This window comes from Cnephaeus nilssonii (genome assembly GCF_951640355.1).
Source record: "Cnephaeus nilssonii genome assembly, chromosome: 21".
NCBI lineage: Eukaryota > Metazoa > Chordata > Mammalia > Chiroptera > Vespertilionidae > Cnephaeus > Cnephaeus nilssonii.
The window spans coordinates 37,360,196-37,385,063 of NC_137092.1; the positions used below are offsets into that span (position 1 = coordinate 37,360,196).

The window sequence follows — 24,868 nt, forward strand, 5'->3', positions numbered from 1 at the left end:
AGAGATAGATAAATCCTTTTATGACTCAAATAAGGGAAAACCAGGATTCTTACTCAGTAACTGAGGTAATTCCATAGAAAAGTTGTTTGACTCTTAAAGCCTTTTCTCAGTATATATGTTTCTGTACTTCTCTGTAGCATTTGAAACATGGACCATCCCCATCTTCTTGAAACATTTTTATCTCTTGACAGCCACAGCATTTAACACTCTAGTCATTCTTTCTACTTCCCTACGCCTTTCGGTCTCCCTTTCCTTTCTTTCCTAGAGGTAGGTATTCCCCGAGGTTCTTTCTTTGGACTTTATTCTCAGAGCTTTCTTGGGTACTTAATTTGTTATTTTTACTTCCCTTATTTTTTATGTTTGTTAATCCTCACCCGTTTTTTCCGTTGATTTTTAGAGAGTAGAAAGGAAGGAGCGAGTGAGCGAGAGAGGGAGACACACACACACACACACACACACACACACACACACACAGAGATGTGAGGGATGTAAGGGAGGCACATCGATTGTTTGTCTCCTGCAGGTGCCCTGACCAAACAAACGGGCCGGGTATCCAACCTGCAACCCAGGTACTTGCCCTTGACCTGGAATTGAACCCAAGACTCTTCCATGTGTGGGCAGATGTTCTAATCACTGAGCAACACAGGCCAGGGCTATTTGCTTATTTATTTTTTTGTTTATTGATTAAGGTATTACATATGTGTCCTTATCCCCCCATTGTCCCCCTACTCCCCCACTCATGCCCTCACCCCCCCTAGTGTCTGTGTCCATTGGTTAGGCTTATATGCATGCATATAAGTCCTTTGGTTGATCACTCTCCCTTACCCCCACCCTCCCCTACCTTCCTTCTGAGGTTTGACGGTCTGATGGATGCTTCTCTGTCTCTGTATCTGTTTTTGTTCATCAGTTTATGTTGTTCATTATATTCCACAAGTGAGTGAGATCATGTGGTATTTATCTTTCTCTGACTAGCTTATTTCACTTAGCATAATGCTCTCCAGTTCATCCATGCTGTTGCAAATGGTAAGAATTCCTTCTTTTTTTTACCACAGCGTAGTATTCCATTGTGTAGATGTACCACAGTTTTTTAATCCACTCTTTTGCTGATGGGCACTTAGGCTATTTCCAAATCTTAGCTATGGTAAATTGTGCTTATTTTTAAAGTGAGGTGTAATTTACAAGGTATTTGATTTTGAAGCTTCTCTAAACAAATAATTTCCAAATTTGTATCTCTGGCCCCAATTTATTTATCAATGTTCAGACCTATATTGGTTCTCCTCTACATTGCTGACATGTCAGCTTAGATTTTAAATATAATTAAAATTTATATCTTCCCCCACATGCAATCTTCTCATTTATGGCACTTGATTTCCTCTAGGAACCTAGGCTCAAACTTGTCTTTTTGATTTTTTGAGCTTTATAACAGCATATTGAGTCAAATACTATTAATTCTATCTCTATAATGTTTTTCACATTGATCTCCTTTTAATTTCCTCTGCCATCAACATAAGACAGGTTCTCATTGTTTCTTACTTTGGCAACTATAATACTAGCTTTCAAACTTGTTTCTCCTTCCTTTTCTGTCCACTTCAGTCCATCTTACTATCATTGACAAAATAATCTTCCTGATGCCTAATACACATACACCTTCCATACTTTAAAAAATAATTAAGCCCTAACTGGTTTGGCTCAGTGGATAGAGCGTCGGCCTGTGGACTGAAGGGTCCCAGGTTCCATTCCTGTCAAGAGCATGTACCTTGGTTGTGGGCACATCCCCAGTAGGGGGTGTGCAGGAGACAGCTGATTGATGTTTCTCTCTCATCGATGTTTCTGACTATCCCTCTCCCTTCCTCTCTGTAAACAATAAAATATATTTAAAAAGAATAATTTATTTTTTTTATCTTAGAGGGAGGGAAAGAGGGAGAGAGAGAAGCATCATGTGAGAGAGAAATCTTGATTGGTTGACTCCCACATGCATCCGGACCTGGGGTCAAACCTGCAACCTGGGTGGGTATGTGCCCTGACCGGGAATCAAACCCACCACTCCTTGATGTATTGGACGACACTCCAACCAACTGAGCCACTTCGGCTAGAGCACCTTCTATACTTATCAACTCTACCCCACTATCTAGCCAAACCAGACTATACATGTATTTTTTTGAATATACCAGGTTTCTTCATTTTCCATGTCTTATTCTAATGCTGGTGGAATGTATTTCTCAACTCTACCCATTAAAATCTTACCCTTCCTGCCCTGGTTGGGTGTCCACCTGTGCACTGAAAGGTTGTCCATTCTATTCCTGGTAAGGCACATGCCCGGCTGTGGGCCAATCCCTGGTGGGGGAGGAGGGCTGTGAAGGAGGTGACTGATTGATTTCTCTCTCTCTCTCTCCCCCCCACCCCTTCTTTCTCTGAAAATCAATTAAAAAATCTTAGAAAATAAAATAAAATCCTATCCTTCCTTCAAAGCCCAGCTTAAATTTAATTTCTCTATGGAAGCTTTTCCTTTCTTCCAGAAATTAGATATAATCCTTTCCTCTGATCAACTGCAACTGCATTATATGTACAGGATGTCCCCAAAAAATGTATAAGCACTTTAACAGCTGATAGCTCAGTTTTGAAAATGAAATATATTTTAATAAACACTGCCTTTATAATTATTCAAAGTGTGTATATACATTTTTTTGGAACTATATTTTAAATTTATTTTTAATGATACATGTATCTCTAATAGTTGGTTGTATGCTCATTTTTCTAATTGACTATTGGCTACAAAAGGGTGGTGACTGCCTTGTTCATATTTGTAGCTCCTATATTGCCTTGTACATTGTTGTATTACAAGCATGTCTGTGTACGGATGGGCCACTGGGTGGTGCCAGATGCCTATAATTTGGATAAACAAGGGAGGCTGGATGTACAGTTGGGTTGCCGTGTTGTCAAATCTTTTGCACGCTAGAAATAGAGATTTATTTCCCTGATCCAGAAACCTTCATAGTTTCATTCTGCTCCTCTCTCCAGTTTACCAGAGGAGGCAGTGTAGTATATTCAATTCCTCCAAAGACTAAATAGAAAGTGGCCCAGAAATAAAGGCCTGCCTTCCCATAAACATGTATATTGTATGAGTTTCATCTTCTGGGAGTGATCCCTTTGAATTTCAATGCCTGATGTTCTCTGTCTGATTAATAAACACTATATTATTTGAGTGACTGGGTGCCCAGGGTAAATCACGTTCCATAAATGAAAAGCAAGCAAATGGCTGGTGGGAGGAGTCAGGAAAGTTGGCTTGTATAATTGTCTATTGTTAAGTAGAAAAATAGTAAGGTAAGGAGGATGAATTAAAAATGAGCCATTTTACACCCTAGCCGGTTTGGCTCAGTGGATAGAGAGTCGGCCTGTGAACTGAAAGGTCCCAGGTTCGATTCCAGTCAAGGGCACATGCCTGGGTTGTGGGGGAACTTGCAGGAGGCAGCTGATCAATGATTTTCTCTCATGGCTGTTTCTATCTCTCTCTCCCTCTTCCTTCCTCTCTGAAATCAGTTAAAATATATTTAAAAAAATGAGCCATTTCAGCTTGAAAACAAAAATTTGGGATGGGGAAAGTAGGACTGGTTGATTCCAGATGGACTGTGTGACTTAGGACTGAAAAGCAGATTTGTACTTTGGATGGAGATCAGCCCTGAACAGCTGTTCAGTTATGAGTGGTATGGGACATCTGTCCTCTCAAGAGGAACCAAAGACTGTGTGGCTCTCAGATATCTGTTTTTCTAATAATTGAAGCATTTTTGAAGATTACCTTTTAGTTTCAGAGGAAATTCTAAAACTTTGTCTCATGTAAATATGGGTGTCTGTATTGGAGAGTTGGGCCACCTGAGTTGCAAAATGAAGGCATGCACAGCAAGACTGCTTGCTGGACTGGCCTGAGAGAGTGCTGGGAATTATGTAACTCATGGGAACTCACTGAGCTTAGTGAAGAGATCAAGGACTAATATTTAGTTGGTGAAGTTTCCATTGGATATGAGGTAAGGTAGAGTTAATCATTTTTCAGAGATTCTAGACTCCAAAGCAGTTAAGATGAACTTGAGAGAAATTAAAAAAAAATAAAAATGAAAAACATAAATATACATATTAATAGTACAACCACTAGAATTACTTTGAAGTACTGTGATATTCTTAGCTGCCAACAACACAATAAATAGGGGTGGAGACTTTTTATGTGTTTAGGATTCATCTTGCCTCGGATGTGGTTGCAATTTCATTTTCAAACAAGAAGACCTGATGTTTTGCTCTCATTTACTGTAGCATATTGACCACTTGAGCTAACTTCTATTAATAATCACAGCCTTGCCCAGTTGGAGTGGCTCAGTTGGTTGAGCATTGTCCCGTGCACTGAAAGGTTGCCGGTTTGGTTCCTGGTCAAGACACATACTTGGGTTGTGGGTTTGATCCCCAGGGGAGCATATGGAAGGTAACTGATAAATGTTTTTCACATCGATGTTTCTCTTTCCTCCTCTCTCCCTTCCTCTCTCTAAGCATGTCCTCGGGTGAGGATTAAAAATAATAATAATCACAGCCTTGAAAATTTAGTCTTTTTTATTGTTGGGTTTAACACTTGGCATGATTTCTCTCTCTCCACTTCTCATTCTCTTTTTTCCAGTCAGATTTATTGAGGTATGATTTACATGGAGTTTACCCTTTTTTTCAGTGACCTAGTATGGATTCTGGCAAATGCATAGTCTCTCAATATCACCATGATTGAAGCACAGAACATTTTCATCATTCCAAAAAGTTTTCTCACTCCCGCTTGTCGTCATTCTCTTCCCTACCCCTGTCCCCAAACCTGACAACCACTGGTCTGCTTTCTGTCCCAGTAATTTATCTTCCAGATTGTGCTATAAATGGAGTCATATTAGGTAGCTGTTTGAATCTTGCTTTTTTTCACATAGCATAGCATATTTGAGATCCACCCGTGTTCTGTGTGTATCAGTAGTTCATTTCTTTTTATTGCTTAGTAGTATTCCATTGTGTGGATGGACCACAGTTTATTTATCCGTGACCTAGCTGAAGGACATTTGTTTCCAGTGTTTGATGACTCTGAATAAAGCCACCAGAACGTTCACCTACAGGCTTTTGGGTGGACATATATTTTCATTTCTCTTGAATACATACCTGAGTGTGGGATTCCTGGGTTGTGTGGTAAGTGCATGCTTAACTTTAGAAGAAACTGCCAAACTGTTTTCCAAAGTGACTACCATTTTACATCAGTGTATGAGTTCTAGTTGCTCTACTTGTTAGCATTTGATAAAGAAAGTTTGCATTATAATTATTTCTAAAATATTAAACATTCTAATAGGCACATAGAGGATTCTCATAGTGGTTTTAATTTGTATTTCTCTAATAGCTAATAATATTGAGGATATCTTCTAGTGATTCTTATTTAGTTGTGAGAGATTATAAATATATTCTGCTTGCTACCCTTAATATATATTTTGCAGATATTTTCTTTTAGTCTGTAGCTTGTCTTTTCATCTTCTTAACAGTGTCTCTTGAAGAGTAGATTTTTAATTTTGGTATATTCAGTTAATTTTTATTTTATTTTTTAAGAAAAGGAGGCAGCCTCAGTGGTTTTAAACAGGATATACTTGGTACCTCTTCCTCAAAATACTCTTACATACTGTATTAACTCTCACTCTTCCTAGTTTATACTTAATATTGTGTCATCTATTTGGTTAAAAATTTAAGACCTTTTTCTTATTAAGTCAAGAAAAATCTAGGTCACTGGAATTTTTTAGGTAGAAATTAAAATGATACCTGAGCCTGTTTTTCTCCATCCCCCAATAGTTTACTCTTTAACCTTCAGTTTGGCAGGAGTTATGGTTATTTTTGGTATACAGGCAGTAGAGCTAATCTAATTAAGCTTCCCCTAGCTACCTGGGGCAATGAGCTCATCAGCTCTTCCAAGTTCAGATTGGCTTGTTCTGGACTAGATTTTACATGGAAACCAATCAAGGTAAAACTGGATTAATTGGCAATATATAGTGCATTAAAGAATGAAGAAGGGCCCTGGCTGGTGTGGCTCAGTGTAGAGCGTTGGCCTACATACCAAAGAGTCTCAGGTTCAATTCCCAGCCCAGGTCAGGACATGTGTAGGAGGCAACCAGTCGATGTTTCTCTCCCTCTCCACTCTCCCCTCTTTCCTCCCCCGCTCCTTTGCTTCCTCCCTCCCTCCCCTTGCTAAATTCTGTGGCCCCTAAAATGTGATCTTTAGAAGCTATCTGCCTATATCAGTGGTCGGCAAACTCATTAGTCAACAGAGCCAAATATCAGCAGTACAACGATTGAAATTTCTTTTGAGAGCCAAATTTTTTAAACTTGGTAGGTACATTGTTATTAACTTAATTAGGGTACTCCTAAGCTGGCCTTTGCTAAAAACTCAAGGGGCCAAAGAGCCGCAGTTTGCTGACCACTGGCCTATATCAACTTAGTGATGAGAGTTAACATAAGCATTCATAGGGTTTTCTTTGTTTCTGAATTTAGCACTAAATTCTGTCAACTTTTTTCCTCAAAGAGTTTCTTCTTGTAAGAACCTCAAACCAATTTCCCCAAAAGATGAGGTCTGTAACCTCTGGGTATGGGTTGAACCTCAAGGCTCTCCTTTGCCCACTTCTCAGAGCTAGGTCGGCACTAGGCTTTGGTTCCTTCTGGTCATGGAGGCTGGGAAAGCCTCTAAAGCCATTATGAGCCTAAAGTTCAGGCAGGCTGGGCTTCTGTAGAAGTGGATGAGATTCAGTTTTGAGAAAGGTTCTCAGGAGCTGCTTTAGTCTTCTCTGGGAGTGAATAATACTGGGGTGAGAAGTATGGCACGGTTGACAGCTTTGATTCTAGAGGTGAGAAAATATCAGATCTGTTCTCAGTTGGCCATAAGGTATACTTAAGATCTTAGTGTTTTTTTTTTTAAATATATTTTATTGATTTCTTACAGAGAGGAAGGGAGAGGGATAGAGAGCTAGAAACATCGATGAGAGAGGAACATCGATCAGCTGCCTCCTGCACACTCCCCACTGGGGTTGTGCCCGCAACCAAGGTACATGCCCTTGGCCGGAATCGAACCTGGGACCCTTCAGTCCGCAGGCCGACGCTCTATCCACTGAGCCAAACCAGCTAGGGCAAGATCTTAGTTTTTAATCTTAACAGAGTAGTGCAATTATTTTCCTCACTTTGTAGGACTTTTACAATTAATGTAATTAATTAAAACCCTAGGTGGGGAAGAAGATATCGCTGAGATATTAAAGAATATAAACAGGGACTGCTATGAGGGGAAAACAAGTGTCGTGTGAAGAATGCTGTACAAAAATATATCATCGAAGTAGGAGGAGGAAAACAGCCTGCTCTGCAAACAGCCCTTCACTGTTTTTCCTTATGTGGCTTCACAAATCTGTTTTTTATTGGCTTTGTCTTTCATCCTCACTCTTCCAGGTGTTCTTCCCTCAAATTCAGCTTCAGTCCTGCTCTTGCGTTATTTTCACTCCCCCTCTCTGGACTACTATGAGCAAGCTTTGGGCAGCTGTCTCTTGGCAGAGGACACTTTTTGCCGTAACTTGGATTTCTGTAGAGGATAATAGGGGATAAGGTTAAGGATGGGGCTGCCTCTGGGATCATTGTTATGGGAATGAAAAGGCTGTTGAAAGGCCAGTGTGCTTGGGTACAGGACTGGAGTCATAATCATACTTTGTCTTTTACCAATGCCTTTTGTCCAAGGCACTGAAAGGGCTTAACAAAATTCTGGGCTGAATAATACTTTTCTTTGCTCTTTGGAATTTGCTCCAGGTGGGAGTGAGACCCTGAAAAAAAAACAATGTGTTACAGTGGTATAAAAGGAAAAAAGCTAGGCACCCTGATTCCTAGTTATAGTTTTGCTAAAAAGACAAATCTGTTGGAAGTTGGTGGGATTATGAAATTATGAAATGGACTGAGATGGTTTAATACAAGCATTGCCCTTTTCTTCCCCAGCTTTGTATTCGATGACTATCATTAGTTGTAAGAGGAAGAAAAACCCTTTTACGTTCTTTCTTAGAGGTGTGGGGCAGGGGGACTCCGAGTTCTAATTCATCTCTGCTTCTTATAGTTAATACTGTACCTGCACCTATAAGTGTGAAGATAGGCATCCGAGTGAACATAATGCCCAAGCTCTTACCCTACCTCATGAGCTTGATTTGTTTTATCTCTTTAAAAAAACACACACAAAAAAAACACACAAGGTTTTTATTGATTTTAGAGAGAGAGGAAGGGAGAGGGAGAGAGAGAAAGAAACATCATCAATCAGCTGCCTCCTGCTCCCTTTCTCCCCCTTGGGATTTGAGCCTGCAACCTGGGCATGTGCCCTGACTAGGAATCGAATCAGTGACCTCTTGGTATGGGTTGACACTCAACCATTGACCCACACCAGCCAGGTGCTTTTATCTCTTGGTTAGTGTCCAAAATTATATAAAGAGTCTGACCCACCTCTTCATGTTGTGAAGACAGTGTAGTATAGAGTTTGTAGATACATAAGTCTAACATTTATAGCAAGATTTTTGCATAGAGGGCAATGCTGAAGCTAGCTCTTTGTATTGAGTTAAGGTTCTCTGCTTATAATATACTAGAGACCTGATGCATGAAATTTGTGCAAGAGTAGGCCTTCCTTCTCATGGCTGCCGGCACTGGCTTCCCTCCAGGACCAGCTTCCTGCTGGAACTTGGCTTCCCTCGCACAGGGAGGCCCCGCCCACCCGCCACAGCCAGCCAGGCCGCTGGTGACTTGGGCCTCCCTCTGTGGGGTGATCATGTGGGAATGGCCAGCCCTGACCAATTGCATCGCACCCGCCTTGGCTGGCCTAGTGCCAGTGGGTGTCATAGCGTGGTCCCAGATGGTCGACCCGCTATTCGGCTGTTCAGTCAGCTGTTCAGTCGATTTGCATATTACACTTTTATTATATAGGACTAGTGGCCCGGTGCACACAATTCATGCACATTAAAAGGGGATTAATTAGAGAAAATATTTTAATATTGCTCTTTGCCCTTTCTCTATAACAGAAGTGTCAGAGATGAAAGAAAATTAGTAAAATGTATATGAAAATCTTCCTCCTGTCAGAGTCTGGGGAGCACCATGGGACCCAGAGTCAAGTCCCCATCCACCCATGTGCGCCTCAAAATCACGCCAGCCCCAGCCCCAGCCAGGTGCCCCACCCCCCATTGGGCTAGATCCAGATCCGGCCGGTCCCACCCTTGTCAAGCCCCGCCAGGCGGGGTGCACAGTCTCAGGTCCTCTGGCCTGGTGCTGAGGCAGGGAGCGTGGCCTGAGGTCCCCCATCAAGCCCTACTGGGTGGGAGATGCAGCCTGAGATTCCCTGTCAAGCCCTGCTGGGCGGGGGGCATGGCCTGAGGTCCCCTGTCAAGTCCCGCTGGGCGGGGTGTACAGCCTCAGGTACCCTGGGAGGGGGGTGCAGCCTCAGGTTCCCCGGCCTGGTGCCAGGGCAGGGGGCGCGGCCTGAGGTCCCCCGTCAAGCCCAGGGGGCGTGCGGCACAGTCTCAGGTCCCTGCTGATTGCTGGTTAAGGCTTGTTACGTGGGTGCAGTCATCTTATGTTACGGAAACCCCGTCTCCACTGTGGGCGCAGCCATCTTTGTGGCGGAGTGATGGTCTATTTGCATATTCCCTCTTCATTATATAGGATATCACTTTATATATGCCTACAGTTTAAAGTTTATTTCAGTTCCCTCTTTCCCATCTGAAAAAACACACTGCCAGTTACTAAGGTAAAGAGATTGCAGTTGACGTCCCAAAGACATGTCTCTCTAATGGAATTTAGGCATGGGGGGAAAATCTGGTGTGATTTCAGTAGCTGAGAAGCCCTATTGAGCACACACCAAAAATCATTTTTATAAAAATGACAAAGGTGTCCATTGTTAAGTCTCCTTGTTCCTTTTATCATCTTTACAAGATTGTTTTCTAATTGTTATTTTTTCCCCCTTCCAAATCCAGGCTGGCTACAATAAACAACAATCAAGATGTCCAGAAAAGGGAGCAGCACAGATGGCAAAACAGACTTAGCTAATGGTAAGGCGCCAAAATGAAGGTGAAGCTGTTTTTATTATATCACCGTAGGTTCCCCTCCCCCAAAGAGAGTGGACACATGGAGGGAAGGAAATCTTTCCTAAGAGTGAACCCTTCTTAAGTTGTTTTGGGTACTGGAAACTACAGGGTTGAAATGCCGTGGACTCTCTGACACTTTTGCTCCTTCAACTTTTATCTGATTGTTTTCAGAAGATCAATAATAGAGTTGTGCCTCTAAGAGGTCAGATGGTTTGGAATTCTGAAAGGTTGTAAAGGTGGATAAAACCTAGGAAATGCTCTTAATAAAGGAGAAAAAGAACATCTAGGTGGTGGTGGGAACGAGAGAGTTGGGAAGGTGAGGTTGTGCAGTCATAATGAAAAGTCTCTTTCCATGGTAGATCATAGTTTAATAGAGATATTAGATAAGAGATGAAGATATAACCTAAACCGACTGGAATTGGGGTTTTCTTCCTGCCTTCTTTCCATTCATCCATCCATGCTTCCTTTCTTTTGCCAGTGCCGCCAAGTGGCTCTAGTGCAGATTTGAAGGCAGGATGTGAAGATTCTGATAGAGTTAGCTACTACTTGGGTTATTCAATGCTTTAACCTTTGGCCGTCTTCTAAACTAGGGAAACGTCCATCAAATGGATATAGTAGTTGGGCACCACAGTGTCCAGCATTCCTCAGCACCTTGCAGGTCAGGATTATAGGCTAAAATCTATTTGATGTGATTGGCAGAGTAATGAAATCGATGAGGGGAAAGTGAGATTTTTTTCAACATGTTGTTTTTTTTAAAAATATATATTTTATTGATTTTTTAGAGAGAGGAAGGGAGAGGGATAGAGAGCCAGAAACATCAATGAGAGAGAAACATCCATCAGCTGCCTCTTGAACGCCTCCCACTGGGGATGTGCCGGCAACCAAGGCACATGCCCTTGACCGGAATCGAACCCGGGACCCCTCAGTCCGCAGGCTGACGCTCTATCCACTGAGCCAAACCAGTCAGGGCTCAACATGTTGTTTTATTGCCCCTTTTTTCTTTTCTTACTGCTGTGGTTCATATTTATTGGGCTTAGTTGCAAGACACAGCATTCTAGAAGGGTTTGAGGTATATAATTGATTTGGAGTTTTGCCATTAGCTAGATCAGGGATTGACAAACTACAGCCTGTAGTCCAAGTCTAGCCTGCCACTGTTTTTATAAAGTTTATTGGAACACAGCATGCCCCATCCATTTACATAGTATTTATGATTGCTTTTGTGCTACAGCAGTGGAGTAGTTGTGACAGAGATCCATATGGCCTATGAAGCCTCAAATTTTTACTATCTGGCCCTTGGCAGAAAAAAATTTGCTAGCCCATGACCTAGATCTTGGTCATTGACTGTTAGGGTCCTCTTTCTGAGCTTGTGGTATGCTCTGGTCTTTGTGTTAGTGTGATAGAATAGCCCCAAAATTGTCTTAATTTTTTAATAATGATTTTAACAATAAACGCTAGGGGTTTGGCCTTTTATTTTTCTTCTCCACAGAAGTGATAGGTGTGATATTTTATGCCAGAGGTTCTCAACCTTTTTAATGCCGCGACCCTTTAATACAGTTCCTCATGTTATGGTGACCCCCAACCATAAAACTGCTAGCAGCGTCGCCTAAGACCATCGGAAAACACAGATATTTACATTATGATTCATAACAGTAGCAAAATTACGGTTATAAAGTAGCAATGAAAATAATTTTATGGTTGGGGGTCACCACAACATGAGGAACTGTATTAAAGCATCGCGGCATTAAAAAGGTTGAGAACCACTGTTTTATGCCTTTTCACCACTCCAAATCTTAAACCAATTGCATTTGTATATAGCAGTTCTGGCCATTGTAGTTTGTAGGAGCAAATTGCTACACTATTCCCCTTTATCGGCAAGTTCCTAGTAGCTTAGTTGTTTTCACACTGTGTTCTTAGTTGAGGTGCTTTTTGAAAAGAGCTGTTTTTGTCTCCCAACTTTCGGTCACTACTTGAACCAGAGCACTTATATTATCAGTTTTCTGTATTGGGTTTTGTCTAAGAGTTCATTGGAAAGGGGGTTCCATTGCTACAAAGATTTTCAGAAATTACTGCTCTAATCTAGATGAATAAACAGTAAAGTGCTCCAATCCTTTGAATTTTTAAACATTAGAGTGGTATTAGAGTTGAAAAGCTCATACCTAAATCACCCATAGTTGGTCTCCCTTTCCTAACAGCCTTTACTTTTGGCAAGATAAAATTTCTATTTAAAAAAGAAGGCTGTTTTTCGATAGGATACAGTATCTTAATTGTAGGGGATTATATTATTCAATATGACACAGTTGTTTTATAACTACCAACAGGAAGGGTCTAGATTCTAGAAGATGGTGAACTTGCTTCTCAGGTATCAACTGTAGTACCTCCTCCTCTTATCATTTTTATGTATGCTTCCTGATAGAACTTTGTCTCAAACAGTTTATATAACCAAAAATAGTATTAAAATTATTAAATTAATGGCAGTAAGTCAGAATACATATATTAACAAAAAGTGAGCAAGAACTCATTCAAATGATCACAATTCCCACTTTTGTACTTCCTTCAGGATTCTTAGTAGACCTTTCAGTTTAGAATTTGGGAGTTGGGAAGTAGTGGGAAATAGTCCAATTCCTTACCTACTACATAGCGATTTTATTCAGTTATTTCTCCATCTTTTTCTGAGAGATAGCTATGCCAACTCTTGCAGGGACGGCTGTTCTTTTTCTTATATTTAGTTGAATTATTTACTGTAACTAATGGATGCCCATCCAGCAGAACTGAGCCTAAGGTATCAAGCATACTTTCCATACAGTTTGCCAATGCTTTGCCTCTTGAGAATTTATTATGCTCTTAGGTTCTCCATTTCTTCAGATCTGTTGAAATAAGTACTTTTATTTGTGTGTGGCTTTGATCTTAGTCTTTTCAACTTCTTATCCAAGATTCCCTCTCAGAAAAAACTTTGACCAAAGTTGGTTTCTGGGTCTTTTGATGTGACAATTTCTTAGACTAAGGCAGGAAAATGCTTCTAATCACTATCCTATTTTCTTCTTTGTCCCCCCACCCTCCCAACTACCCACTTTTCATTTACATGCAGGAAGCATGTCTAGCAGTCCAGAGGAGATGTCTGGAGCTGAAGAGGGGAGGGAGACGTCCTCAGGCATTGAAGTAGAGGCCTCAGACCTGAGCTTGAGCTTGACCGGGGATGATGGTGGCCCCAATCGCACCAGCACAGAAAGTCGAGACACAGATACAGAGAGCTCAGGTGAAGACAAGGACTCTGACAGCATGGAGGACACTGGCCATTACTCCATCAATGATGAAAACCAAGTCCATGATCGCTCAGAGGAAGAGGACGAGGAAGAAGAGGAGGAGGAAGAGCATCCTCGGCGTCGTGTACAGCGCAAGCGGGCCAACCGTGACCAGGACTCATCAGATGATGAGCGGGCCTTGGAGGACTGGGTGTCCTCGGAGACATCAGCCCTTCCCCGACCTCGCTGGCAAGCCCTTCCTGCCCTTCGGGAGCGGGAACTGGGTTCAAGTTCCCGCTTTGTATATGAGGCTTGTGGGGCAAGAGTCTTTGTGCAGCGTTTCCGCCTGCAGCATGGGCTTGAGGGCCATACTGGTTGTGTCAATACCCTGCACTTTAACCAGCGTGGAACTTGGCTGGCCAGTGGCAGTGATGACCTGAAAGTGGTGGTTTGGGACTGGGTGCGGCGGCAGCCGGTACTGGACTTTGAGAGTGGCCACAAAAGCAATGTCTTCCAGGTGAGGCAAGGGAGCAGAATAGCAATTGAGGAAATCTGGCATGAGTTAGACAAATCTGAGCTGTTCCCTATAGTGAGAGCTGGTAGAAAGTTGCAGGAATTAGACATCAAACTCGATCCTACCTTGGCTCTCATAATGCCTTAGAGGAGTTAAAGACCTATGGCGAGCTTTTCTTTCCTTGATCATAAAGACTGTTGGAAGTCTCATTATAGATCGAGTGCTTAGAAATGATCAGGAAGGAACCAGATGTGCCCTGGTAGGAGGCATACAGTGTAAGAGCAGAGACTATTGAGCCAGACTGCTTGGGTTCAAATCCTAGCCCTGTCCTTCACTAGCTGTGTGATTTTTGGCAAGTTACTTAACCTCTGTCTTAAGTTTATTTATCTATCATATAGGTCTAATAACATAGAGGATTATGAGGATTAAATAATAGAAGCTAAGCAGTTAGAACCGTGTCAGGTACTTAGTAAACGTTTGATGTTAGTTAATATTGTTATTCTCTGAATATTTTACTCATCAGCGAAATACATCATATTGGTACTGACCATTTATCCCTAAGCATGTTCTCTCCTTTCCCAACATCCCTTTAATTTACTTTGTAGCAAATTTTCCTTACTCTTCTCCCCTGGTAGGTAGACTCCTAGTTCACCTGAGTACTTACCCTGTACCAGTTCAACCTTCCAGAGTCAAATGAAATGCTCTTTTATATCAGAGAATTTTTCCCCTCTCTAACTCATGGAAGAAATAAGTCTTGAACCAATTTTGTTAAAGCTGGCAAGCTAAATTTTCATCTGTTGTAAAACAAAAGGGGGTGAGTTGGGGTTCTCATTTTTTTTTTCTTCTCAAATTTACCTCCTGAATTTCTTTTGTGTGTCCCTTTTTTCATTCTTAACACCCCAGGCAAAGTTCCTTCCTAACAGTGGTGATTCTACCCTGGCCATGTGTGCCCGTGATGGGCAGGTGCGGGTAGCAGAGTTGTCTGCCACACAGTGCTGCAAGAATACGAAGCGTGTGGCCCAGCATAAGGGAGCGTCCCACAAGGTGAGTAAATCTTTGCCCCGAAGGATGTGCAATTCAGCTCCTCTGTGGATCTCACCAAGGTCTTCTTGTATCTGTATTTAATGTAGTTACCTTCCTCCCTTCTTTTAGTCCTAAGATTTGTACATAAGAAGGGAGAGAAAGCAGCCACCATCCTAAACTTCTTGGAAGGCAAGTATTTGAGAGACCTGTAAATCTTGCGCCTGCAATATTAATTGATTATACTTAATCCCTAAGCTGAACAATAGTGAGTTGGAAATCCTTGAGGTCTCCTATGTCTTCCAAAACTTTAAACTCTACTCTGATCACTATTGCTGGGAGCTCTATTTAGACCTGGGAATATAGACCAAATAGTCATGGTGGCAGCCAGTGAGGAGCTGCCTAGTCTCAGAGTAGGTACCATGTTCTTCCATGTCATGAAAAGACGATGGTCTGCTCTTAAAAGCCTAAGCAAATATATAGGTGGATCTGGAGTATCCATTTCTAGATGGCTCAGGCAATGTGAAAATTATGTACTTCTTTGAATCTTAAGTGTACCTCCAACACACTAGGTAACTCATTTTTAGAACTAAAAATAGGGAAATGAAACTTGGGCACCCTTTCTCTCCCCACCTAAGGGTGGGAAATTGATTTTATTTGAGAATGAGCCCTAATCTCTGATGTTTGCCTTTGGTGTCACTGTCTGTTTAGATCCCTTGGGGACTTAGTTAAAATAGCAAATCACCTGTCCTTTTGACTTATATAGCATAAACAAGCTGTAAGTAATTTACACAGAACAAGAGAGGATGGGCTTATTAAATTATCTCCTTTCCTGCTGAGACATTTTAAATGCAGCTCTTCTAAAGATAAGGGATGAACTAAATAACCTCTAATTCTCATCTTTAGAAACCTCATCCTTTCCCTTTTTCTCCTACAGTTGGCCCTGGAACCAGACTCTCCTTGTACGTTTCTATCTGCAGGTGAAGATGCAGTTGTCTTCACCATTGACCTCAGACAAGACCGGCCAGCTTCGTAAGTATGCTAGTAGTACTGGCTCTCTTGGCCTTGAAAATATTCCATGTGGCGTAGGCAATGCTCATTTCTCTGGTCCATCAGAATGGTCCCTTTGTTCCTATGAGAAGCAGATTAGGGTTTAGGAATTCCTTACTTTGTTGCTATTTATCTGTTCCTCAGAAGTGAAGTGCCATTCAGTCTTTTTGTTTCTAAAGCAGAATTCAGTTATCTTATTATATGTGGGCTTTAATAACTGTCAATTCTCTTGTGTACCACTCAACTTACCCACAAGAAACGTATTACTCTACAAAGCAGCTTAGAGATATGGTCCTGTGTAGTTCCAATTCAGTTACGTATCAAAACATGTAAACAAATGATAAATTTTGAACAAAAATATTGGTATATATAGAACTCCATCATATCACAGCTCCTTTTTACATCAGTTTGAGACTCATGGGTAAATTATATCCTTTTTCAGCTGTATGATAGCATAGCATCTTGTTTGGATCCAGGTAGTCCGTGTGTGTGTGTGTGTGTGTGTGTGTGTGTGTGTGTGTATGTGTGTTTCTCTCACACGCACGCACACAGGAAATTCAAATAAAGAATATACAGACAAAATGCTCCCTCATGCACACCTCCCTGGCCCCCACTTTTCTGGCTGTTGGCAATCATTGTTAACAATTTTAAATATCTTTCCAATCCTTTTTGTTGTATACTTTTGTGTGTCTTAATATGTATACTTTTATGCAGTCCTTTTTGTATAAATAGGATAGTTAATATAGAAACATGTCTGCAGTTTGCTTTTTTCATAATATGCTGTATTTTGGAAATCTTTCTCTGTCAGACCATAAAGGTCTACCTCATATTTTAACCATGACATATACATTATAACATGGCATACCACAGTTCATTTAACCATGACCTTGTTGATGAGTTATCTAGGTTAGTTATTATCTTGTTAGTCTTAAAAATCATTATAACAGATCTTGAATGTCAATAGCAAAATTAAGGAATGTATGTCACTGATTTATGTAGTATACAAGTAAAATAGTATAAATTAATTTAGGGAATATACACTTAAGGCTGATTATTATTAGACATAAGTATAGAAAAAGTTGTCTAGATTGTGGAAGAGTCTCAAAAACTACTTAAATAATATAAACATTTTAGGCTTGCAGAAAAGATATATTGGTTATTTATATAAACCTTCAAGAGCATGAGGGTTGGGAACTCTTTGGCTTATACTGGAAAAGGAACAAGACTGGGTGACAAGGGATCTGCCTTCCAGTGCTTAGCCTGCAGTTATTCAGCGTTGAGAAAATAATTCAGTCTCTTGAACTGAATGATTTTTGTTATTTTCAGTTCGGAAGTTCTGTGGTTCTCTGATGATAATGGGACATTAGCAAGTTTTTAAGAGGGGAGGGGAAGGGCAAAGATGCAAAAAATAATATAAATTTGTTAGGTCTGCTCTGGTGAAGAGTTGTGAAACAGCATGAGATCTTATCCTGTGGCTCAAGGTCAGAGGAAAGGTATTGTTAGGCCACAGGGAATTGGGAATCTGGTTCTAGTAATGGCAGAGCACTCAGCTTTGGCAAGTCATTGAATTTGGAATGAATTGATAGCAGAAAATCTGGCTGAGAGATGACCAATGGATCTGGATGACAGATGGGATAGAAACTAAGAGGGGGAACATAAGAGAAACTTCACCTAGGAGGATGCCCAAATTCTGGATTTGGGGAATAAGATACAGTGAGCCTTCAAAAAGGTTTTGCTTTAGGGATTGAAGAAGTAGTAGAAGGCTGGAATGAGGTGGGGGGCTGAATGTGAAGGTCATGGCCAGGCATTGTTGTGTGAAGTTGGCATAGGGGAATTTTTCTTTTGTGTATATACAGGGTGGGGCAAAAGTAGATATATAGTTGTTTGTATTGAAAATAATACAGTAATCTATAATAATAAAAGCATAATATGCTAATTAGACCGGACAGCTGGATGACCTTCTGGACGAAGCTGGGGCTGCAAGGGCCAAGGCAAGCCGCTGCGGCTGCGAGGGCCGAGCCCCTTGCATGAATTTCATGCATCGGGCCTCTAGTTAATAAATAATAATACAAGAATATACTTTGTTTTGGGTACTCACAACTGTAAACCTACTTTTGCCCCATCCTATATGATAGTTGAGTCTCTGGAAGCTGGTGAGGTTAGCTAACATCTTAGTAAAAGAGTTGCATTTGGAGCTGTGGGTAAATATTCCTTTAGCCAGTGGAAGCCAGTTTGAGATAGTCCTCAAAGGAATTTTTTGGTCTGATCTGTAATTATTTTTCCATTTTTTGCTGGAACATGCCTGCTCTTTAAAAAGTTGCAAATTTTAAGACAAAACTTGGTGGATTTGTTTCATATGGTTTCTTTTGTATGCTGCTTCCCTCTGCCATAATTAATCTTTTTCCTCACCTGAGGATATATTTTTATTGATTTTTATAGAGGTGGGGGGGGGGAGAGAGAGAGAGAGACAGACAGACAGACAGACAGACATTGATCCATTGCTTCCCATATGTGTCCTGACTGGGAATGGAACCCACAACCTTTTGGTGTACCGGATGATGCTCCAGCCAACTGAGCCACCTGGCCAGGGCTGACTAATCATTTTAATAGCACCATTACATGTTCTCCAGAAAGCTCAAGGTACTCTGTGCATTTTTCCATTGGGAGAGAGAATGTTTAAGTAAATAAATTGCAAGATGGAAAGATTAAATTCTGTCAGGATTACATGACAGTAGAGCCAGTACTTCATAATTAATCCTCACAGTTTCTTCATTTTGCTTCCACATGGCAACCTTTCTATTTGTCTGACCCTTTTGAAAATCCAAATTGCTGAGGAAATAAGATAGTCCTGTGAAAAGGAGCAGCTACTTTTCCCTGTCAGAAATCCAATTAATACCATCTCTTCTCATTGCTAGTGTGTTCCTGAAACTCTTTCTTGATATGTTTTCTGCCTAGTGATTTTGAGGGGGGGTGTGTTTTCCCCAATGACATTCCTTTTTAATGACCTCTGTACACTATTCTTTTAATGGAAGGCTGCAGAGATTTTTCAGAGCAAGTAAAATCTCTCCACTTTGCCTAGAGCAGGTCTTGGCTGAGGGGATGCTAAAAATCATTTCTTTACAAAAAGCTTGTTGTCAGGATTATATTTCAGTTTCCATAGCAACAGAAATGAGCAAAAGCTTAGATTAAAAACAAAAGCTAAAGCCCAGTTCTTTCCTTTCATGTCTTTCCTTTTCTATAAATTTACTAATCTTTATGATGTCATATTTGACTGGTTGGGTACTGAGATCTGGGAAGAGGATTCATAGTGCTACCCTTAAGGTAGGACAGATTATGGCTATAAGGCAGAATCTTCTGGGTAAAACTGAAATTTCATAGCATTTCCTCAGAGCCCGAAGCCCTGGTAAGGTTCTCCTTTTTTGGTGGTACAACCAGACGAATAATTTAGATAATATTTTCCAGATTTAAAAACCGCTATCTTGCCCTAGTTGGTTTGGTTCAGTGGATAGAGCGTCGGCCTGCGGACTGAGGGGGTCCTGGGTTTGATTCTGGTCAAGGGCACATGCCCAGGTTGTGGGCTTGATTCCCAGTAAGGGGTGTGCAGGAGGCAGCTGATCAATGATTTTCTCTCATCATTGATGTTTCTGTCTCTCTCTCCCTCTCCCTTCCTTTCTGAAATCAATAAAAATATGTATTAAAAAAAAACAACACACCACTATCTTCAGCGTGATCATTTTGTAAGTTATATAAATGTCTAATCATGGGGTTGTACATCTGAAACTAACATAATATTGTATGCTAACTCTAAAGAAAAAAAAATATAACAGCTCTATCTTCATAAGAATCTCCTCTCCTAATTTATTTCAGATAAGGGAAGAAGAATGCTGTTTTCTTTTGGATTGCCCCTGTGCTAGAAAACTGTGGCTTGTCATTCTATGTGCATTTTATTTTTTTGGTTAATCCTCACAAGAGGATTTTTTCCTTTGAATTTTAGAGAGAGTGGAAGGGAGGGGGAGAGACAGAGAGAGAAACATTGACATGAGAGAGACATATCAATTGGTTGTCTGGGATCATGCCTGCAACTGAGGTACGTGCCCTTGACCAAATCAAACCCGGGGCCCTTCTGTCTGAGGGCCAGTGCTTGATCCACTGAGCCAAACTGGTCAGGGCTGCATTGTGCATTTTAAACACTGGATTTTAAGTGACACTTTCCTGGAATGTAGGAGATAGACTCTGATCTTAAGGTCTTTTCTGTCCACTGTTTTGTGATTCATCTTCCCCTCATTCCCTGCTCCCAGGTGATATGGAACATGTATTTATGAATGAAGGATGGGAAGATGTGGATAGTATTGTCTGTTTAATGTTAGGTTATCATGTTGGATTCCAGCTAACCTGAGAACTACCTGAGGAACAATACTTTCATATACCTTTAACTTATACTTCTTGAAGAACACCAGAAAAATGACTTCACTACATGTTTTTTTTCGTTGTTGTTGTTGTTGTTTTTACATCCCCAAAGTAGCATTTAGTAAATAAATGGGAAGGGGGTTTTCGCCTTATGTTCAAAACAAACATTACTCTCTCTGCTGTCACTTGCCATGACCATCTGTATCTTTGGGAGAATATAACTTTTATGCTTTTCTACTCTTAAAGGAAGCTGGTGGTGACAAAAGAGAAAGAGAAGAAAGTGGGGCTGTATACAATCTATGTAAATCCTGCCAATACTCACCAGTTTGCAGTGGGTGGACGAGATCAGTTTGTAAGGTGAGTCTGTGGCTTTTCTGTGTCTTTCAAAAGGGTTTGAGACTCATGCGTTTTGTACTGTCAGGTGTCCCTTTGGAAAGATTGAATTGCCTAGGAATCCATTAACCACCATCTTGAGTTTTATACTCTCTTCCAAAGGAGTTTAGCTCCTGGTGGGGTAGTCTCCCTAACGTAACAGTCTCTGAGGGATGGCTTAACATAGGAATAATCAAGTTTTAAAGAACTTTGATGAATTAACCAAGGTCCCCACATAGCAGTTAAGGTATAATCCCAAGTGTTGTATTAGTAAGTAACTCCCACCATTTTCATATATAAGTTAACATGCACTAGAAGTTTTGAATGCTGGCTTATGAAATGGAAATGATTTGACTTCGGAGTACTTGGTGTGAACTCAGCACTTTTGGCTCCCATTGTCTTGAACCACTTTTCTTTGTAGTGATATTTTTGTTACTGTGAATATCTGTTGTAACACTGGCTATTAAGGTATATATCCTAAGGAAAATGGACTGCATGGATTCAATTCCCAGGTACATCAATTAGTTTCCTTCTGGCCCTTAGCCATAAACTATATTCCATCCCTATCCATTTGGCTTATTTTAACTATGTATTTCTTTTGTTGCTGAGGGATTATCAGTTTGAAGAGGAGGAGGAGAGAGGATCACTAGAGAATTGAATGACTTTTTGTTTTCCTTTCCTGATGGTGGGTGAAAAGCATTATCTTCCTTTAAATGAGAGCACATTTTTATAACTGTATTCTGAAATTAATTTTATTTATAAGAAAGGGGAAGAAAGGTAATAAGGCTTTCCCCACAAAGAAGAAGGACAAAGAGTGTTTGATACTAAGGAACACAGAATAGTCCATACACCCAAATATTAAAATTTTTGGGGATGTGCTTGCAACCAAGGTACATGCCCTTGACCGGAATTGAACCTGGGACCCTTCAGTCTGCAGGCTGACGCTCTATCCACTGAGCCAAACCGGTTAGGGCCAAATATTAAATATTTTTTACTGGTGTACTGACTTGCTGAAGCTTATGGTGGCTTAGTGACATTTGAGAGCTGTGATTTAGACTTAATGTAGAAAGAAAACTATTTGATTAGCAGGTAGTATATATTTGCTGAAGAGTAGTAATTGGTAATACAACAGTCTCCTGTTCCTCTTTTTTATTTTTTATTTATTTATTTTTTGTTCCTCTTTTTTATTTTTATTTTTTAAAAATATATTTTTACTGACTTTTTACAGAGAGGAAGGGAAAGGGATAGAGAGTTAGAAACATCTATGAGAAACATCGATCAGCTGCCTCCTGCACGCCCCCTACTGGGGATTGAGCCTGCAACTAAGGTACATGCCCTCGACCAGAATCGAACCCAGGACCTTTCAGTCTACGGCCCGATGCTCTAGCTATCCACTGAGCCAAACCGGTCAGGGCTATTTTAATTTTTGTATTTATTGACTTGAAAGAGAGGAAGAGAGAGGGGGAGAGAGAGAGAAAGAGAAACATAGATTTGTTGTTCCACTTGTTTATGCATTCATTGGTTGAATCTTGTATGTACCCAACAAGGGATCAAACCTGCAACCTTGGCATATTGGGATGACGCCCTAACCAACTGAACTGCCCAACCAGGGCCCTATTCCTCCTTCTTTCTCTGGTTCATTTAGCAAACATTTCCTGGATATTCTCTTTATGCAGGATATTAAGCAAGGGATTGTCGAGAATATAAGCATATATTGATTCATTTATCTAGCATTTACTGAATATCTGCCATGTGCTAGATACATCCTTAGACAGTCTCTGCCTTCAAAGAGGATTCTGGAGAAACCTATGTGAGGATTACAAATACTAATAAACCCAGTATTACTCATCTAGTAAGTGGCAGAGTTAGTATTTGAACTCAGATCAGACTCCTTAAACATAGTAAAAACCATTCCACTGAGGAAGTATTAAAGACAAATGGGAAATTAGTATTTCAGGTAGAGGGGACAGTATGTTTAGAGATAACAAGATGTGACATGGTATGTTCAAGGAAGCATCGTTTTTACTTGTTTTGTATAATGTATGGGATCTTTGAGAAGTAGTAGGCAGCCATACTAAGGAGTTTAGACTTTTTTTTTAGTAGAAAGTACAAAACTACAAAGAGATTTAAGCAGGAAATTTATATAACATTTTGCATTTTAGACATAATTCTAAACTGGAGACAGTATAAGCAAGGAAATTGGTTTAGGAGGATACTACGTATCACATAGGCAAAATTTGATTAAGGGTGGAGAAAACAGATGTAGTCAAGAAATACACCCAGTGAATCTAATTGACAGGAAGGAAATTAGTTCTATAGGAGAGAAAGTACTTTACTTCTAGCTTGGTCACTTAAATTTAGGATAATGCCATTAACAGATTTAGGGGAAAGGGTAAGTTTAGAATGAGCTTAATTTTAGAAGAAGGAAAATGAGTTTATTTTTGGGCATCTCATTATAACTTCAGTTGGCACATAGATATAAATCTGGAGCTCAATAAGTTTGGGCTAGAGATTCAGGTTTATGAGACGTGTTCGTAGAAGGTAGTTAAAGCATTGATAATGAATTTGATCACTAATGGGAAGTATTGATCAGACTTCTCTCCCTCACCTCCCTTTGAATCTCTGGCCTCTGAGAATATACGGAGAACTATGATTCCTTCTCCCTGGAAAATACACATTAAGTACAGTTTCTGGACGTTCACATATTACTTAGATGCTAGGTTAAAATTGCCTTATATAGAGTCAGGAGAACTTAAGACTAAACCTCTGTGGAAGGTCAATATTTAAGGGATAGACAAAGAAAGGCCCATGAACAACATAGAGGAGTGGTTGGACATCAAGGAAAGAAAGTGTTTTAGGTGAAGGAGTAATGAACATGTTAGGACAAGAGAGAAAGGCTGAAAAGTATCTTGTTGGCATTGGCAATTTGGTTACTGATGACTTTAGCCGGAGAAGCTCAGTGGTGAGTTAAGGGCCAAAGCTAGGTGGTAATGGTTTGAGAAGTGAAAAGGAAGTGAGGAAGTGAAAATATTGAATGTAGATTGCTCTTTTCATAATTTGACTCCAAGGAAAGGACAGTCAGTAGAAGGAGAATTTTTAGAAAATGGACAGACAGTGATAAGGAAGAGGTTAAGAATGGACTAATCACCAAAGTTATTGGAGGAATGAGATTAAGAGCAGCTGTGGAGGCTCTGAGATTGAAGAATGATGGGTGAGGACAGATATTGGAGCTGTCTTGTTTTTTTTTGTGTGTGTGTGTTTTTAAAGTATATTTTTATTGATTTCAGAGAGGAAGGGACAGGGAGAGAGACAGAAACATCAGTGATGAGAGAGAATCATCACCCCCCAATGGGGACCAAGCCCTCAACCCAGGCATATGCCCCTGACCCGAATCAAACCTGGAACCTTCAGTCCACAGGCCAGCGCTCTATCCATGCAGCCAAACTGGCTAGGGCTGTCTTGTACTTCATTGTATTTTCAGCACCTAGCATAATACTTGGGACATGATATGTGTCATAAACATTTGAATGAATGATTAAAGTTTGGATTGGAGAGATTAGGGAAGGTGAAGATAGTTTGGTGCTTGATGGAAATGAAGGAAGGAGAGAGTAAGTTTTTGACATTTTATTTATTTATTTATTAAAATATTTTTTTATTTATTTCAGAGAGGAATGGAGAGGGAGAGAGAGATAGAAAAATCAATGATGAGAGAGAATCATTGATAGGCTGCCTCCTGCATGCCCCTTACTGGGGATTGAGCCCAAAACCCAGGCATGTGCCCTTGACCGGAAATCGAACCCGGGACCTTTCAGTCCCCAGGCCGACGCTCTATCCACTAAGCCAAACCAGCTAGGGCAGTTTTTGACATTTTAATTGCTTCTCCCACCACAGGATTTATGACCAGAGGAAAATTGATGAGAATGAAAACAATGGAGTACTCAAGAAATTTTGTCCTCATCACCTGGTAAGAGTCATGAAGGGCCAATGGCTCTAGGCTTCCCTGACTCGACCCCAAGGCTAATCCCAAACTTATGGTATAGTGGGAAGAGCTTGGACTTTTGAATCAGACACCTGGATTTGAGTCCTGGCTCACTACTTACCAGCTTGTGATCTTGGGCACTCACCTCACCTCTGTTGGT

General features: G+C 40.6%; 1 protein-coding gene across 4 annotated transcripts in view; it reads left to right on the top strand.

The window, feature by feature from the left end:
- DCAF8 (DDB1 and CUL4 associated factor 8) overlaps window positions 1-24,868 on the top strand; it is a 45,262-nt gene that overhangs the window by 12,137 nt on the left and 8,257 nt on the right. For 3 of the 4 annotated variants that reach the window (XM_079762205.1, XM_079762204.1, XM_079762206.1), the window contains 6 exons: window positions 10,017-10,091; window positions 13,213-13,883; window positions 14,784-14,924; window positions 15,838-15,932; window positions 20,604-20,714; window positions 24,621-24,693. In XM_079762205.1, coding sequence (XP_079618331.1) covers window positions 10,043-10,091; window positions 13,213-13,883; window positions 14,784-14,924; window positions 15,838-15,932; window positions 20,604-20,714; window positions 24,621-24,693 — 1,140 coding nt within the window. In that variant the 5' untranslated portion in view covers window positions 10,017-10,042. The remainder of the gene's footprint in view (window positions 1-10,016; window positions 10,092-13,212; window positions 13,884-14,783; window positions 14,925-15,837; window positions 15,933-20,603; window positions 20,715-24,620; window positions 24,694-24,868) is intronic. The other variant, XM_079762207.1, reaches the window with a different exon arrangement.